The sequence below is a fragment of the Choloepus didactylus genome (genome assembly GCF_015220235.1).
Source record: "Choloepus didactylus isolate mChoDid1 chromosome 23 unlocalized genomic scaffold, mChoDid1.pri SUPER_23_unloc1, whole genome shotgun sequence".
NCBI classification, from domain to species: domain Eukaryota; kingdom Metazoa; phylum Chordata; class Mammalia; order Pilosa; family Megalonychidae; genus Choloepus; species Choloepus didactylus.
Genome location: NW_023637590.1, coordinates 3949327 through 3968718, shown reverse-complemented (window position 1 = coordinate 3968718; position 19392 = coordinate 3949327). Strand labels below are relative to the sequence as shown.

Genomic DNA, 19392 nt, shown 5'->3' with positions numbered 1-19392 from the left:
TTCAGTCTCACTAGCTATTAGAGAGATGCAAATTAAGACCACAATGAGATACCATCTAACACCAATTAGAATGGCTGCCATTAAACAAACAGGAAACTACAAATGCTGGAGGGGATGTGGAGAAATTGGAACTCTTATCCATTGTTGATGGGACTGTATAATGGTTCAGCCACTCTGGAAGACAGTCTGGCAGTTCCTTAGAAAACTAGATATAGAGTTACCATTCGATCCAGCAATCGCACTTCTCATTATATACCCTGAAGATCTGAAAGCAGTGACACAAACAGATATCTACCCACCTATGTCCACAGCAGCAATAATCACAATTGCCAAGAAATGGAAACAGCCCAAATGTCCTTCAACAGATGAGTGGATTAACAAAATGTGGTGTATACACACGATGGAATACTACGCGGCAGTAAGAAGGAACGATCTCGTGAAACATGACAACATGGATGAATCTTGAAGACATAACACTGAGCAAAATAAGCCAGGCACAAAAAGATAAATATTATATGTTACCAATAATGTGAACACTGAAAAATGTAAAATAAATGGTTTACAATGTAGAATGTAAGAGACCTAGAGATAGATAGCAAATAGCGAAGGGGGAACAATAATCTATAAGAACAGATAAGTTATTGTGGGTAAATTTAACATTCTGGGAATGCTCAGGAATGACTTAGGTTTGTTAATTTCTGGTGGATATTGTAGGAACAAGTTCACAGAAACATAGTTATCTTAGGTTATCTGTTTTTCTTATTCCTTTGCTGGGTTATACTTGGGCAGAGTAGGAACATTATGGAAGTAATATTGTTATTTTAGGTTATCTGTTTGTTTGTTTTTTCTTATTCCTTTGTTTTGGTTTTGTTTGAAATGTTTTTTTATTGTCTGGGTGTTTTTTAATTTTTTGATAAAGTTAATTTAAAAACTGAAAACAATATGCAGAGCACCCCTGAGGAATTGGGGGAAATGCAGAGGTGTTGGACTTCCTCACCTAGTTGGTTGCTGATATTCTCACAAACATTGAGGACTGGTGGTTTGATGTCCAAACCCTCTATCATGAGACTTGCCCTTAAGAAGCCTGTTACTGCAAAGGAGAGGCTAGGCCTGCTTATTAATGTGCCTAAGAGTCTCCCCCTGAATCCCTCTTTTTTGCTCAGCTGTTGCCCTTTCTCTAGCTAAGCCAACTTGGTAGGTGAAACCACTGCCCTCCCCTCTACTTGGGATCTGACACCCAGAGATGTAGGTGTTAATGCTACATCTCTGTTAACACCTACATCTCTACAAGTTAATAAAAAAAAAAGGCTAACCTTATAAAAATGGGTAGAAGACTTCAACAGATACTACACAGAAGAAGATTTATGAATAGCCATTAAAGACAGGCAGAAGGTCTCAAAATCATTACTAATCAAGGAACTATGAATTAAAATCACAATGAAACAAAGACTAACAACACCAAATGATAACGGGAATCTGGAACGGCTATAACTTTCATACATTGGTTGTAAGAATGTGAAATGGGACAACTGTTTCTAAACTGAGATTTTAAAAATTTTAAACAACCTAGAAATTTAACTCCTAGGTTTATATCTAGGAGAAATGAAAACCTATGTCCATAAAAAACCATAAGCATTAAAGCTTATAGCTGCTTTCATCATAGTAGCCAAAACATGGAGGTAGCCCAAGTTTCCGACAACAGAACAGTTTCTAAAACTGTGTTTTATTCACACAATGGAATATTACTCAGCAATAAGAGGCAATGAAATTCTGGTGTACACAACATAGATGAACCTAGAAAACATAATGCTATGTGAAACAAGCTAGACACCAGAGAGTACGTGTGGAATGATACCGTTTACATAAGCTCCATAAAATGCAAAATTAATCTACTGGGATGGAATTGAGAACTGTGCCTGATTCAGAGAGAAGAAATGACTGAGAAGGGAAATGAGGAAACTTTCTGGGTGATGGAAATGGCCTACATATTTATGGAATTTGTTACATTGGTGTGTCCATTGGTCCAAACTGATTGAATCATATTCCTAAGAGAGGGGTGTTTCATTACATATATATGGTATCTCATCAATAAAATAATCAATGTAAAGCAATTAATAACAATGTCTAACAGGGATTTTAAAGTAGTGAAGAGTAAAATATGCCCATACTTGTGAACTGAGTTTTTGTCATATTTTATACTTGGGTGATAATTTTTCCATACACTAAATTGAAGAAAATAACTATTGTGGAAGGGTGTATTTGACTTACCCATTATATAGTTTATTATGTAATTTTGGATTTAAACATAATCTATTGACTTTACTCCTTTATATCATCTGTCATCTCACTGGATATTGTTGCAGGATGATGCCTCTAGTGAGGAATCTGAAAATGAGGATGCCAACTCTTTGTCTATTTGTAAGGATCTGAGAGCTGTGGAGACTTGTTGCTCTCACACCATCTGATGCTTTCTGTTCTGATAGAGAAGAACCAGTTATTCCTTCTGATATAGAAGCCTATTTAACAGAACTTTTACCAAAAAAATACTCAAGTACAATTTCCAAATGATAGAAAGTGGAAAGGCCTTACTATAATAACTGGGACAGATGATTCATATCCTTCAAGTCCTTTATTAGAAGATTGTACTGAGGGAGAAGCTAAACAGGTCAAGCAGGAAAGGAGGAAGTGTGAGACATGATGTAATGGCTAAACTAATTTCAGAATGAAATAAGAAAATCAAACTAATAAGTTAGATATAAGCAATAGTAATCTCTCTTCTAATTTTTAGATTTTGTTTAAGTAAAATGTGTGTTATATTGCTCTTACAGAAGTCATAGCTTAATTAATAGAAATATTTTCAGTAAAGTTTTGCAAACATTCAAGGTTAAGTTTGAATCTCTGATAATGCTGTAAATACCCTCCTTTGATCTTGACTCACCTGTGGTTCACCATGTGTATTTCACTACCTGTGGCTCAAATATAAAAATAGGGTATGACTTAATTGGATGTACCTAAATCAAAAGCTCTATAAAAACTCTGTAACTTAGGAGAGAAGCCATGGATCTCATATCCAGCTGCATCTGGAAGGGGCAGTGGTTCCCAGGCTTGGTAATGAATCAATTTATTTTTACAGTGTAACTTGTTCCTTTCACCTTTAGTGCTCCTTTAGTAAAAATATGTTGAAGTTAAATTCTTGCTTGAATGCTCTTTACTTCTAATCTGTTGTCTATCCCTATACTCTTAATTGAGCAGGAAGTTACTTGATGAAGCCCAAACTGATTAAATCCTGACCTAATAAGGCTCAAGCATTTTCTAACAGAGATCACAGGTTTGAGGTATAAAGAGATGAACCTGTGACAATATTTATACTCATTCTAACAGACAAGTAATCAATGCAATGGGTAACCCAGCCAAGCATCACTTCCTCAATAACCACACCTATTGTTTTCATTCTTGTCTCAATGTGTCAGTTGGAATCTTCAGAGCCCTGTTAACAGCAGGTAGGCAGTACATCCTTGTCTTAGAATTGTTTTCTTTTTAAAGTTGAGTATGAACTGTCCCACTACTTCTCCCTCTCTGTGCTCCTTCTGTCTCACATACTCAAGGGTATGGCAGGAAGAACATAGCCACGTTAAAAATCCAGCTGGAAAAACAGAAGCTTTGGAAACCTGGCCCCTGGCACTGCTGACATCCCAACCAGATGCAGTGTGTGGAGCTCCATCCCGCAGTGGGGCAAGTGGCATTATAGACCCCTGATTCTGACTTTCTTTATATTTGCAGACCCCTTCCTTCTACTCTGGAACTTTAGTAGGCTTCCATTCAGCTCTGTGGACTAACATAGACAATGGTTATTTCCTAGCATAAATATTATAACTGCCTTATTTTTCCATTTCTTTGACTGCAAACTTCGCTTGCTTGACTTAGTGGAAGCTACCTTGAAGCCATTTGAAGATTCAGTTTGAGAGCACTGAAAACTGCCTTAAAAGTTGCACTTTACCTATGTGCTATAGTAGGTTTTATAGAGAAGACTTAACGTGATTTTATTCTTGAGAGCCTCTTCATTACTATCTCTAACCTTCACAGTTGGTTGCGTGTATCTCACGTTTCTGGAGTTTGTATTCCCTTCCTTCTCTTATCTTAAACCAGCTAATTCTTACCTGAACCCAGCACTCTTTCTTTTAATACCCTGTTGAATCCAGCGACTAAGACCCTACATGCAAGAGTAATATTCTAGTTTGTTCCAACTCTTCTGCCGTAAATCCAGGCTTAATTAAAACATGGAGTTCCTTCCAAATTGTAGCAGACGGAAATTTTACTAGATGTTTTTCCACTGTAATAAATGAGTCTCCCCTTTCTAGCCTTCAAAAAAAAAAATTCTTTCTGCCACTTGAATGCCATGGTTGCACTCCATTTTGAATTGGTTAAGGTAAAACTAAGCTATTGAAAATGTCACACACTAAAACGTCATTGGATTACACATGTATTATTATTTCTCTCACACAAATCTGTCCACTAAAGGTGTTCCTGGAAGATGTGTGGATCTTCTCTACCCAGATCACAGTGACCCTTCCATCTTTAGGCTGCTGCAAATGCTGGGATTTCACCATCATATAAACTTAGCTAATAGAAGGAGAGGGGGGAAAATGGAGATGATGCACCAGATCACACATGCCTCAACTGGGCATGACACAGTCCCTGTTGAGAACTTATACAGACACCCCTGGGTGCAGATGAGCTGGGACAAATATTTCCTTGCAATTCAGGCACCTCCCAGTGATAATTATTAGCAATAAGGAAAGGAAGAATGATTTTGGGGAACAGTTAATTATGTCTGCCCTTCATACATTACACACAGTCTTTCATATAAGACTTCATTGTACTTCATGTTTTGGTTTAGCATTTTTATCATTCAATTCTAACTTTATGGTTATCTTTTTTAAATCCAAAATTATTCAAAAGGGTGTTTCAAAGGAATTTCTTTATGGATGAATATTTTTGCTATTCCTTTTAATTTATTGCCTACTTTTCAGAAAAGAGACAAAAACAACTTTTATGTTGATGAATTTGATGAAAAACATGTAGATTAATTCATGTTAAATTTCTTTAATTTCACATGATCAGTGGGAAAATATGTAATATTTTTTACTAAAAATATTAATATTTAGCAAACAAAGCAAGCTTTTAAAAAGTCCTTCTTAAGTCCACTCCATACCAACTCTTTTTTCCAATTAATCTGTCAATTTCCAAAAGTTATTTTGAATTCTACAAAAGGTACTAGAGATTTACCCTTTTAAAATTTTGTTTACAACAAACTGTGTAAGAAAATTTTCTCCTTCTTCATTCTCTTTGATCTAGTATTTATTGTTTTATCTTCTCCTATACTTGTTATATTAATTAAAATATAAAATTAACTGTCCATTATGCCAAAAACACAACCATGTTGTAAGATTTTGAAAAAAAATTAATATAAAATAACTAATATTCTATTCCATTTAAAATCCTTTAAATATATCTGAATGACACAGGTGGGGTGTTCCTATGGTTTTAAGCTTTTGAATGAACCAAAAGATAAAAGGAAAAAAATATTAAGGTGGAAAAAGTAGGAAATTCTTTGGTAAAGATTGGATTAGCATAATGGCAATTCTTTTTCTTTTTTGATGGGAAGAAAGTTTGAAATATTATTTTTATATTCTTGGTTCCAGTGATGGAGATGGAATATAGATACATGTACAAATGTATTATCCTTTTGAAGATGTGATAAGATACTTATAAACATCATTTATCAATTATATGAGAGATAAGGAACTAAGTGTAATCAAAACATTCCCAAAGAAAGGTTTCAGGGTTGGAACTTGTTCTTCAGAATATAGCAATTTATTAGAAGTGATTATAATTACTAAAGTGGAGAGCTATAACATGAAAATGGGAAGGAGAGTGAAACCAAAAACAATCATCCACAAACGCAAAATCATGACATACAGTACAGAAAAATAATAGACCATTTATGGGATAAGGTCACTAATACATCCACATGCAAGCATAATGAAATTGTATCTCTATGTCAAAACCACCCAAAATCAATTCTAGGCAGATCAAAGTTTAAATTAAAGAGGCAAACCCTTCAAAACTTTGAATAAAATAAGGAGGTTATTTCTATAGAAAAGAATTCTTTAAATAAGAGTTCCAAAACAAACTTCATGAAAAAAGGTTGATAAAATTGGCTATGATGACATCCTGTGAAATTTGCTTTTAAAAACCTTATATTTATGTGATTGTTTTTACCATAATATATTTTATGTATGAAAATATTAACATTAAACTATTGCATAATATTATTTTTAATAGTAGCAAGCAATATAAAAGGAAGAAACATTTTAAAGCCTAAAGGAACTTCCATTATCTATATACAATCACTTAAGTTTTGTCTCAGTATAGGCTAATGATTCAAATTTTTCAACATGAAGACTGAGTCACTGCAGAAGACTTGGCACTATGCTTGCCAAGGGAAAATATGGTCATGAAACCTAGAATTGCAACCTAATAAGAGAATCCCCACAGCCCCAGAAATGTTGCAGAGGCTGGTGTACGACAAATCCTGCGGTCGTGAATATCAGTTGAGGGAAATTAAATTGCTAACCCTTCCCTCTCCGTTCTGGCGCCCTGAGGAGCAATTTACTGCCTCCTGCAACTCAGACACGCTCGGTATTCTCAGAAGGTGGCTCTTCACGCAAATGTGATGGCCGTAATAACTTTAATCAGGGCACTTGGCACCGGGAGGGAAATTTAGGCTCCTCTGGAGACGCTGGGTTGAGTCACTGTGCACAGAGCGTTCGTATTTTGGAAAATAAAGTAATATGCCTCCAGGGGGAGATGAAGTCACACATCCCCTTCCCCATAACTGACTCCTGCCACCCTCTTCAGCACAGCCTGCTGGAGGGACCCATCTGCGCTGAGCCACACGCGGGACCACCTTCGGTGAGGACGCGCCAGGGCTGCGGTGCGCCTGGGTTCGGGTGCACCTGGACTGGGAAGTGCCAGGGCTGGGACGCAGCTGGGCTGGACGCTCCATGGCTGCGGTGCGCGTGGGCTGCAGTGTGCCTGGGCTGGGACGCGCCAGGACTGGGGTGCGCCTGGGCTGGGACGCGCCAGGGCTGGACGCGCCAGGACTGGGGTGCGCCTGGGCTGGGGTGCGCCTGGGCTGGGACGCGCCAGGGCTGGGGCGCGCCTGGGCTGGACGCGCCAGGACAGGGGTGCGCTGGGCTGCGGTGCGCCTGGGCTTGGATGCGCCTGGGCTGGGACGCGTCAGGGCTGCGGTGCGTGTGGGCTGGGGTGCGCCTGGGCTGGACGCGACAGGACTGGGGTGCACCTGGGCTGGGGTGCGCCTGGGCTGCAGTGCGCCTGGGCTGGGACGCGCCAGGACTGGGGTGCGCCTGGGCTGCGGTGCGCCTGGGCTTGGACGCTCCTGGGCTGGGACGCGACAGGACTGGGGTGCGCCTGGGCTGGGGTGCGCCTGGGAGCTCCAGCCTAGGTAAGGGGTGTGAGGACGCGTTCAGATTTCCTTCTTCTTGTCACTCCTTCCTGAGTCCGACTAATGATTTTATCTCAAATTTTCTTTCAACTGTTTCAGATTTCAGATTATAGCAATTGCTTTATTGTGTATACCATTTTGCTGTCGTACCATGATTTCTCTTTTCTATTGCTTTCATGACTTTTTAGATTGTCCATCTGCAATCTAGGTTAAATACCTTCTTTTATTCCATCTTATTTTTAAATTCCTTCTTATACTTTCTTCATAGAATATTATGACTCATCAATTTATTCTCAACTATATGATAACAGATTGAGAATATACCATTTACTGCTCTACATATCCTGGTTTCTGTCTTCTTCATCTTTATTCCTGGTTCTCTGATGGGTTTTCTAATCCCCTGCTTCTTTCCTAGGTTCCGTTTTCTTTTCTTTTCTAGCAAGGAGCATACTTTCCTTCTCTCTGCCCCGTGTAACCTTCCATCTGTTTCTACATCTAACGAGTCTTTACAATTCCTCCACTCACCTTTAACATTTTAAGTAATTGCTTCATTCTTTTATACATATTGTTTTAAATATTATACTCATTTTATTCTCCTTGTGACTAAATTCCATGATTCTAAACTTATCAACATTTCCTCTACTTTTCTTGACTCTCAGAAGCATATTTTCCCTTTTATGTTGCTTTCCCAAATCTCACTTATTAATTTCTTACTCAATTCTCATACGTTTTTACTTCTCCTTCTATTGTTAATTTTAAAATATTTCATCTGCTTTTGGTGTAATTTATTTTTACACTCTCATGGCTTCTATTTTCTACTTTAAATTTTATGCTCATTTTCCCATATTTCATTCTGTTGATTTCAATATGCATTTTTGCTCCCTTTCTAATTGCTGCATTAGCTTCTCTTTTTTTTTAAGCTTTTAGTACTTGTTAAATTCCTTCCTGCTGTTATTAATACTCTTTAGTTTTAAAATATTTCTTGTCTGCTTTAGTTTGAATGGTTTTATTTTACTCTGTTTACTCTGTCATTTTATTTCTAAGCCTATATTTACAAAATGTCCATCCTTATTGATTTTTTCAGCTCACATCTCCCCTTTTTTATTTCTCTTAATGTTCATTTTCCCTGCTTTTGCCACCATTTTTTCATATTTAAATTATCACAATCCACACATCGTTTTTTCTATTTTATTCACTGTTTACGTCATTGTTTGTTGTTCTTGTTTTTGCTTTATTACCCTGTCTTTTGTAGCATTATTTTTTTTGCACGAGTCCTTTGGTCAACTTTCATACTAATCTTCACTATTCATTCTACAAAATTTGAAATTTTTTTGAAATATAATGAAAGTTAATAATATTTAACTGTATAGCTTAAAATTATTTTTTTCTTTATAGTTTTCAACCTGGATACACCTCCAAGTATTATATTTAAGTTTTTTCTGTCCTTGAACTTTCTAAATATGGATCGTTATTTATAAATTATCTCTTGTCTCCTTGTTTCTGTGTCAAGGCTGATGTGTGTCACTCCAAATTTTTCATTTAATTTTGTTATCATAACCCATTATAGGAAGTTCATTTATTTTCATATGTATTATATATATATATTTGTTGGTTAACAGTAGTGATTTTTTTCCAGTTTGGAGCTGCTACAAACAATTCCCTCACAGCAATTCTTGGAAAAGGTCAGTAGTGTCGATACGCTTTGGATTCTAGGGTACCCAAGAGTGGAATTATCACTCATCTTTTAACTTACCTAGATAATCCCAAAATGTTCTCCAAGGCTGTTTCTCCAACTTAGAAACCCACTGGTACTTACATTGCTGCACATCCACACCCGTAGTTCTCAGTCTTTTAAATTTTGCTGATTGTGTACGTGTGGTTGTACATTATGGTCATTTTAAGTTTAACTTTACTGATTCTTAATGAACAGCTTTGGATTTGTTGTCATTGGTAAAGACTATTTGTGAAGTTCTTTTTAAATTCTTTCGCTGTATTTCCTTGATTTTCTTTGTGCTTCGCTGATTTCCACAAGTCTGTAATGCACTCTGGACACCAGATCTCGGTCAGCTGGGTGTTTGGCAAGCATTTCCCTCTCCAAAGGACTTGTATTATGTTTACAATGCTAATTGGTCACACTTATCAATATTCACTCTTGGGGTTTGCTATTTCTCTATTTTAGAAAAATGTCCTTTGCCTGTTCATGAAAATATTCTGTATATTAATTCTAAAATAGTTTATGGATTTACTTTCGCAAGCATGTGTTTGATACATCTGGAATTGCTCTCTGTCATGATCTGAGTCATGGATCCAAGTTTTGGAGGGCTTTTTTGTTTTTTGTTTTTTGTTTGTTTTTGTTTTCTGGTTTTCCCAACATAATTTGTGGTCAGATTTTGTTTCTCTCACTGGTCTTCCTTCCCCCGTCACACATCAGAGGCCAAATGTATGGGCTGGTTTCTAGGACATCTAATCCACTCCATAGATGTAAATGCTATTTTGAATAAAAAGCTTCAAAAAGTCGTTTTATGTTCTAGAGCAATTCTTCCATATTTTTCCTGTTTTGGAAAAGTGGTTTGTCTATTACCAAAAAATGATGTGATTAAAATATTGAGTCTTTCAGTCTATTATGATGGTATATTTCTCCATTTACATAATATCTTTAAAAACTCTAAATCATTATATATTTTTCCACTACATGTTCTACTTATCTTGTCATAGATAATTAAGAAGTACTTCACATATTTGATGCCATTTAAATCTCTTTTAAATTTTATTTTACAATTGTTACTGCTGTATGATAATATAAATGATTATTGCAGACTGTTTAATCTGTGAATCTGGAAAATATCTTTTAATATTTATAGTTATTTGTCTTTAGATTTTATCAGAATTTACATTTATAAAATAATATAACTTGGAAAGAATGAAAATTTTGTTTCTTTCTTTGCAATCCTGTTATTAGTCATGTTTTTTATCTTACCCTACTGTAAGAATCATATCCTAAATACTGTTAGCTACAATTGATCACTGCGGACCTTCTTAGTTGTTCCCAATTGCAACGGAGAAGCTTTCAGTGTTTATTCATTATGTGTGAAGGCCAAGATTGGTAAATACTATTAGCTGGTTAAGTATATCCCATTCTTTTTCTAGTTTCTGAATTCTTTTACATCAAATAGAATTTCAGTATTTGTGAAAGGATTTGCATGCATCTGTTGAGATGGTCACTCTTTCCCCTTTAATGCAATAATGCAGTGGATTATGCTGTTTGTTGCCTAATATTAAACTAAAGTTTCTTCTTGGGATATACCACCTTGTCTTGTGTACTAAGCTTTTATTTATTGCTTAACTTTGTTATTACTTTTTTACTGTCTTTCATCTAGGTTCATGAATGAGATTAATAAATATTTTTCTTCCTTGTGCTGCCATATCAAGCTTATGCAGCCTCACAGAACAGTGTGTTCTACTCCCTCATTTTCTAGCTCTGAAGAAACTCTCTTCAGGGGAAATCAGTTTACCCACGGGTATGCCTATGGAGTGAAGGAAAATGTGTGGCCTGGTTCTGTCCATTTAATAGGAAGACACCAGAAAGCATGGTGATTCATGGTTCAGGGGATATAATGGGATAACTATTTCCACAGAATAATGGGAGACTAGGATTTCTGATCACATCCACTGAATAAGGGGAAAATAGGGTCCTGGTCACATCCATGAGTGGGGGGGGTGTTTTCTTGTGGAAATATTTAAGTTATCGCAGAATCTTCTTCAGGGGAAACCAACCTCAGACCTCTTCCAGCTGAAGTAGTTTCTGTTCTCACTGAATAAAGTTCTTCAGAATTTTCCTTTGGGTTGTCTGTGCCATAGTTTTCTTTCAGGTATCTGGAAACGTATTTTTTAATATCTACCTTAAGTCTTGAATGACATTTCACTTTGAAATTGTAATTGTTTCTACAAGAGGAGATCTTTTTTTCATTAAAAAAGATCTTTCTGGGTTCCTCTGTGGGTGGAGCGTTACCAGATCTCAGTTTAACTATGATGACTGTAAAGTAAACTCACTTTGTTCTCTGAGTATTCTTATAATTTGGGTTTGTTTTCTGCAGATTTGCTGTGGTGCTGTTATATTTATATTTGAAACAAAATACAGCTTGCCTAAAATTTTTTGCATATTTTGAATCTGGCTTTTAGCAGTTCTGAAAAATGCAGTCATCCTGTCTTAAATACTGCCTTTTCCCCTTCCTTCCCTCCTCTTTTTGTATAGCTTTAACTGAATACATGTGGGTGATCATGCTCCATTTCAGTGTTCACCTCCTTTTTTTCCCATCTTTGTCTCTATCCCTGAGCAATTTCATAATAGTTTCTTGTAATCATTCAAACTTTCTCTTATACTTTTCCTTCTGATACTAATATACTATTAAACATTGAATTATTAATTTTGATCCTTTAATTTTTCATTTCTACTGGTACTTTTTGATGTTTTACAAATTGCTTTGTCAAATTTAAGCTAGCAGTCTCCTACAGATATGTTCAGAATTTGCTTTACTTATTTACACACAAAATCTTTAGTTGTTTTAAAAGATGCCTAATAATTCCATTTTTGAAATTTTTGTTTTAAAAGATTGTGCTGGTTTGAATGTATTATGTTCCCCAGAAAAACCCATATTCTTTGACTCAATCTTGTGGGGCAGACATTTTAGTGCTGATTAGATTGGAATTCTTTGAGTGTTTCCATGGAGATGTGACCCACCCAACTGTAGGTGATAACTCTGATGAGATAATTTCCATGGAAGTGTGGCCCCACTCATTCAGTGTGGACCTTGATTACTGGAGTACTATATAATCTCAGACAGAAGAAGAGAGCTTGCTATAGCCAAGAGGGACACTTTGAAGAAAGCACAGGAGCTGCAGATGAGAGACATTTTGAAGATGGCCATTGGAAGCAGACTCTTGCTCTGGAGAAGCTGAGAGAGGACAAATACCCCAAGTGCAACTGAGAGTGACATTTTTGAGGAACTGCAGCCTAGAGAGGAACATCCTGGGAGAAAGCCATTTTGAAACCAGAACTTTGGAGCAGATGCCAGCCACATACCTTCCCAGCTAACAAGTTTCCCGGACGCCATTGGCCATCCTCCAGTGAAGGTACCTGATTACTGATGTGTTACCTTGGACACTTTATGGCCTTAAGACTGTAACTGTGTAGTGAAATAAACCCCCTTTTTATAAAAGCCAATCCATCGCTGGTGTTTTGCATTCCAGTAGTATTAGCAAACTAGAACAGGGGTCTATATCTGGTAGGTTTTACCTGAAAAATCTTGCTCCAGGTTGCTTGTTGGCTTGTATGTCTCTTTACCATTGATTTGTGCAGTTTATTTTTCCTAATAGTATTTGTAGAAATAATTTACAGTTTAAGATGAATGGTCCTTATTCTTAAAAGAATAATATATATTCTTAAGAGAACATATATGTGTGTAAACTAATATGTATATATTATATATATGTGTAAACTATGTATATATGTGTGTTTACTAACCTTGTTAGTAAACTAATCAAGGCCCACACTGAATGGGTGGGGCCACACCTCCATAGAAATTATCTCATCAGAGTTATCACCCAAGTTGGGTGGGGCACATTTCCATGGAAACACTCAGAGAATTCCAATCTGATATATTTACACATTGTTTTATGCAAAACATCTAGAATTCCTTTAGCTGAAGAGCCTGGCATTTCTACCTTGCCACGCCAGCCCCACGTGACCACTAAAATATGTTCTGGATTTTCTTTCCAGGGCAGAAATTGGCCTGTAATCCTCTGGTCACCTCAGAAGGACCTTGTCACTGTCTACAAAATCCCACATTGAAATGGATATTACCTATTTATTCTTTGCATTATTTCTCTTCTATTGATTCCATTTATGCATTCATGAATTTCTTCATTTCAATTTTACCGTTAGTATTTATTGATTCCACATGATCCTTTATTTCTCCATCACTCTACATAATTCCTGAGTCATCTTCTTTCTCTCTGCTCCTGTTGTTACTGCCATACTTGGTTTATTACTATAAACCTCTCCAGAGTTCAATGGCTTCAAACAGCAATGATGTCATTACCTGTCGTTGTTTCTGAGAGCAGGTGAGGAGGGCTCCGCAGGCGCCATCCCTCTGGTGGCCGGAGAGGGCACAGCCGGAGGGGGCGCGTGGGCCGGGGCTGGGGGCTGCTGCAGACCCCCCAGGACAGGCAGCTTCAGGCTCACAGACCTCACGTGCAGATCAGGGCTCCAAGCTTGGTAGCGCCAAAAAAAAAGAGCGGAAAATGTGCTTCTTCTGTGTACCCTCAGAAGTGAGAAAGCGTCATTTGTGTCTCACTCTATTGGTCAAAATAACTGCCAAAGCCTGTCCGGTTGCAATGCGGAGGGGCACAGTCACCACGCCGCAAATTAGAAGTGCACAACAATAGGACGTAGTGATGATGGCATCTTTAGAAAATACCGTCTTCAGCACCCCGTGTTTATGTTCTTATCAATATTCTCTTCCTTTTTCTTCATAAGCTCTTGCTAGATTTAATGCCTAGTCTCCTGCTACTTTTAATTATTCTATATCAGTAAAATCATTTTGTTTTTCCCATCTATTTCTTATATTTGCAATGTTAAATATTTAATATTAATTCCATATTCTTCATTTATTTAAATAGGTACTCTTAATTTTACAAACATTTGTTCATGGGTTCTGCTATGGGTGCTTTTTCTTTCTCTCTTTGCTCCTTTTTCATGACTATTATAAGCACTTTTGATCATCCATTTATTATATGTGAAATGGATCTTGCGGTTGAAGGATAGTTACTTCCAGCTGGGAGAAAATCAAAACAATACTCCAAAGAGCAATAAAGTCACTACGAGGTAACAAGTAGAAACACCTCATCGATGTCCTTTTGCATGAATGGGAGGCATGAAATTTTGGAAACTGTCACTATAACCACCATTTATCCTGTCCAGTTGAGATGATCTTCAGAGTCCTGAGAAACTAAGAGAAGAAAAAGGGATATAAGGAGTCATTTATCTTAGCTTTTTCATCAACCCAAGTTTGGGACAGTAGAGTGTATAATATAAATTTGCCTTTTCTAATATAACATTTGCCCTTTTCTGTGTTTTCCCACATGCCATGTATTAGCATTACTGAACACATTATCCAGTCATGCAGATTGTCAATTACCGACAGTAAACTAGCTCGGTTTACCAGCAGGTCAGGAGTGAGTCCTCTAGTCCTGATAAGACAATACCTGGGTGTAAGGGACTGGGGGAAAGGAGCCAGGCACTGTAAGTAATCACAAAATTTACCAGATGAGCAGCTTGGTGGATCTGCTATTTGAGTATGAAGAAGGGGCCTGCGTGATTTATTTTTTGAATTTAATCTTTTGACTTTGATAACAGTTTCATCCCCAATACATTCATTTTAATTTCATGAACTTAAATCAATGTTAAATTTGATAATGTTGCAAGACTGAAAAACAAAAAGAAGCTTCAGAGGATACAAAACAACTGTTTTAAGGTATGTTTGCCCAGCAGGACGTGTGTAGTAATTAGTAGATATCTTCAAAGTAACTATAATTCGTAATAAGAACTGTTTAAGGCAAAAAAAATTCCAGTTACTACTGACGAAGGATTTCTCAACCACAGAACTGTTGATTTCATGATCAAATGATGCTCTGTCATGGTGGGATTGCCTGTGCTTTGGAGGATACTTAGCACGATCCGTGGCTTCTACCACATACCAGTTTCACCCCTCAGTTGTGACACCATAACCAACCCCCAAATTGCCAAATGTTCCCCTGGCTGAGAACCACCAGTTTAAGTAATAAATAGGAATAGAAATATCTGAGTTTTAAAATTCATGTTATGAATTAAAATACCATTTAATGCTTTTTTTAAGGAAAAACTTGTCTATAATTTTAAAAATCCATCTTCATAATAGATCAAACATTTCCTAGAAAGTCATCTGGAATTAATGTTATTAATATATGGAAGTCATTCTCTAGATAAAAATATATTCTGCCTTGCTACCTGGGGCAGCTAGCTGGATTCCTCATCATTATAAACACCTCAAACTAACGTATTTTCCTGAACATGAATTATTTCTAAAGTTTTTATTTATAACCAAATTGTACATCTCTAGGTCATGCTGCAGTCCTGTTGAATATCTGCACAGCCACGAAGACAATGATTTCAAGTGACTTAGTTCTGGGAATCCTCTTCATCTCTCAGACTGGCATTGGGTTCCTGGGGAATTGTCTGCTATTCGTGTTGTATATGTACACCTTCTTAATTCACCCCAATAAAAAGAAGCCTATAGATGTCATTCTCACACACCTCACTCTATCTAATGCCATGACCCTCGTATTCAGGGGCATTCCAAACATACTGTTAGCCTTTGGAATTAAGATTTTCATGGATGACATTTGTTGTAAAACTGTGCTGTACATTCAGAGAGTTACTCGCGGTCTTTCAGTGTGCACAACCTCTCTCCTTAGCACGTTTCAGGCAGTGACCATTACCCCAAGTAATTATAGATGGGCGTGGCTCAAACTCAAAATCTCCACGTGCACTTTGCCCTCTTTGCTTTTTCTGTGGATCATCAACATGCTCATCTACATTGAAGTCATCTTAAGAGCCGTATCCAACAGCAATACTACCCAGTCTGGACCTGGGTATAACACTCCCTTTTGCAAAATCGAACAATTCAAAGAAAAGAGTGCAGCAGCTTTCCTAAGTGCTGTGTTAATTCGAGATTTGTTCTTTCTGTTCCTCATGACATTCAATAGCATCTACATGGTCAGTCTCCTCTTCAGGCACCACAAGAACGTCCATCATGTTCACAGCACCACACGTTCCCCACAGTCCTCCCCCGAAAACAAGGCCACCCACGTCATCCTCCTGCTGGTGAGCTGTTACGTGTTCTTCTACTGGACCAACAGCTTCCTGACCATTTATTTATTTTACGTAAATGAGAAAAAGCGAAAACTGGAGCTCTTCAGTGATTTTATTTCCTCTTGTTACCCAACCTTCTGCCCTTTCTTGCTAATAAAAAATGAAAATAGATTTTCCAAACCGACTTGTACCTAACAAGGATCTGCATTTCCTCTTCCCAGACAGAATCTGATGGAGGCCACAGCACGGCCATCTGGTATACCAAGGAGGCTTTGTGATAATGTATACAGAAAGGAACATATTTTGTAAAGTTGTGAGTTACATTTCTAGCCCTGTTGTATCTAAGTTACAGTCTGAGGAAACAATAACAATTTATAAGCAATTTATTAAAGTTGCTTTTAATCTTTAAATGAAAATGTATGTTGCACTCATACGGGAGGCTTTGTACATAAGTTGTATACTTTAAGTGCTACATGGAAATCTAACACCTTGAAGCAATAGTGAAAGGTATGACAATGACAATCAAATGAGGATGAGGTTTAGTTTGGGGTATTTGCATGGATATATAAGAGAGAGAGATACACTTGGGTCTTAACAGATTCTTCTAATGTTTTCTATCCAAAACTAGGATGTACATAATACATTATCCCTAATACTCTGTATTTGAGAAATATTTTGATTATTTTCAACAGTTTTATTGAGGTTTAGTTTACGTTCCATAAAATTGACACATTTTAAATGTACGACTCAATGATGTTTTGTATATTTGCTGAATTTTGCAACCATCACCACAATGCAACTTTAGAATATTTCACTTCGCAAACATCCCTCCTGCCCACACACAGTAAATCCAATCCATGCCCACTCCCAGACCCTGACAACCATTTTCCTACTTCTTGTGTCTAATGGTTTTGCTTAGTGGATATTTCATATAAACGGAATCACAAAGTATGTAATCTTTTGCACGTAGCTTCCTCCCTTAGCACGTTTTTTGAGGTTCACCCATGTCATAATTCATTCTTTTTTAATGAAGAGTATTCCATTGAATGGATATGCAATATTTTGTTTATCCATTCTGCAATCAAGATATTTGGATTGTGTTACTTTTTGGTTATTGTGAAAATTATAAATAATGCTTCTATGACATTAGTGGATATGTGTTCGTTTCCCATGGGCAGATGTCTAGAGGAGGAACTGAGGTGACATATGGTAATTTATGCTTAATTTTTACAAACTTCTAAACTATTTTTCCAAGGTGTGTACCATATTACATTTCCATGAGCAAAATATGAGTGGGATCCAGTTTCTTTACCTCCTGACAAGAACTTATGTTAACCTACTTTTTATTTGAGTCATTGTAATAAGTGTGTACTGATATCTAATAGTGGCTTTAATTTGCATTTACTTAATAAATAGATGTTGAACATATTTTCATGGTCTTATTTGTCACCTATGTATTCTCCTCAGTGAAAATGTCTGTTCATGTCTTCTGTCCATTTTCTAATGGTATTGTTTGTTTCTCTAATATTGATCTTTGCAAGGTTTTTGTATATTCTATTCTTTATATATTCTAGATGTAAATCTTTGACAGATGTGTTTTGTGTCTTTCACTCTTTTTACAAGATCTTTCAAAGAGAAAAAGGTTTTTTTTTTGCTGAGGTCCAATTTATCAATTTTCCCATTTATGGATTGTGCACTTGATGTCAATTCCAAGAATTCTTTGCATAGTTTTAGGTCTAGAGATGTCCTCCGTGCTTTATTCTTAAGTTTTATACTTTGACAAATTATATTTATGTCTGCAACACTTTTGAATTAATATAAAACATGAGGTTTAGATCAAGTTAATTTTTTGCCTACTGATTATCCAATTAGCCCAGCACCATTTGTTGAAAATGCTATTCTTCCTCTATTGAATTGTTTTTGAATCTTTGTCAAAAGATTCAGTTATGTCAGTGAAAATGGTAGAATAAAGAATTTCAAAAATCCTGCCCTCCATAAAAACAAAGAAAGCACTACTGGTTCCTTCATTAATTATAAGCAAATAGAATCTTTAATGCATGTTCATTTTAAAAAAATGAATAGACCCTCACATCTGTAGACAATGGTTGTTTTTGTTTATTAGAAAAGTTGTGGGTTTACAGATCATGCATAAAATACAGGATTCCCATACACCACCCTATTATTGACAACTTGCATTGGTGTGAAACATTTGTTAAAATTGATGCTAGGAGAACCTAAGTTGGTGGTTAGGTGAGACAGGGCAAAAAAAAAAAAAAAAACACCTCCATGAAAAATACTAGATAAAAGCCAGAAAGTGACCCAGAACACCAGTTCCAGTGATGCACCAGCTGGACAAGTTCTGCTAAATCCACAGGGACTGTGCACTTGCTGAAACCAGGAGTCTGCATTCTGAAATGAGTGAGTAAGCTGCTGAATCTGGCAGCCATGTTGCAGTGTGGAGAAACCGTGGATTGGCATTTGGAGTCAGACTAATTCTCTTTTAAAAACCCGAAAGCGGCTACGGATATGGCAACGAGAACAACACAGTGAAGTGCGGCAGGAACGGGCTGTGCGAACGCCTCAATGTCTGGCGTGGATGATAGCCTTTCATGCATCTGCTGCTAATTGTCTCTGAACAAGGAAGGCAGAGGTTAGCCATCTTCCTGGTGGGCTGGGAACGCCTCCTGCAGCCAAATGCTCCTGCCTAGTACTGATGCCACAGCCCAGAGCCATGCCAAAAAAACCAGTGTGACAGGAAGTGTTTCCAGCAACATGTGCACATGCCACAATATCAGGTGTGGACAATGGCCTTTCACACACCCACAGCTAATTGTCCCTGAGCTGGGAAGGCGGAGCTGTGTGAAAAGGGGGAAATTAATATGCCCCAAGCAGCCATCCTTGCAGCAGGCTGGGAACACCCCTGCATGGCCCAGCAGCCCAGAACTTCCTTTGAGGG

General features: G+C 37.2%; 1 protein-coding gene across 1 annotated transcript; it reads left to right on the top strand.

Annotated features, from left to right (window-relative positions):
- The first annotated feature begins 15728 nt into the window (after positions 1 to 15728).
- On the top strand, positions 15729 to 16631 carry LOC119524850 (vomeronasal type-1 receptor 3-like). The gene has a single exon (XM_037823482.1). It carries the CDS (start codon positions 15729 to 15731, stop codon positions 16629 to 16631), a length of 903 nt encoding a protein of 300 aa, XP_037679410.1.
- The last annotated feature ends 2761 nt before the right edge of the window (positions 16632 to 19392 follow it).

Excerpts from the sequence above, each read along its gene's own strand:
- LOC119524850 (XM_037823482.1), top strand. The coding sequence starts at position 15,729 with ATGATTTCAAGTGACTTAGTTCTGGGAATCCTCTTCATCTCTCAGACT.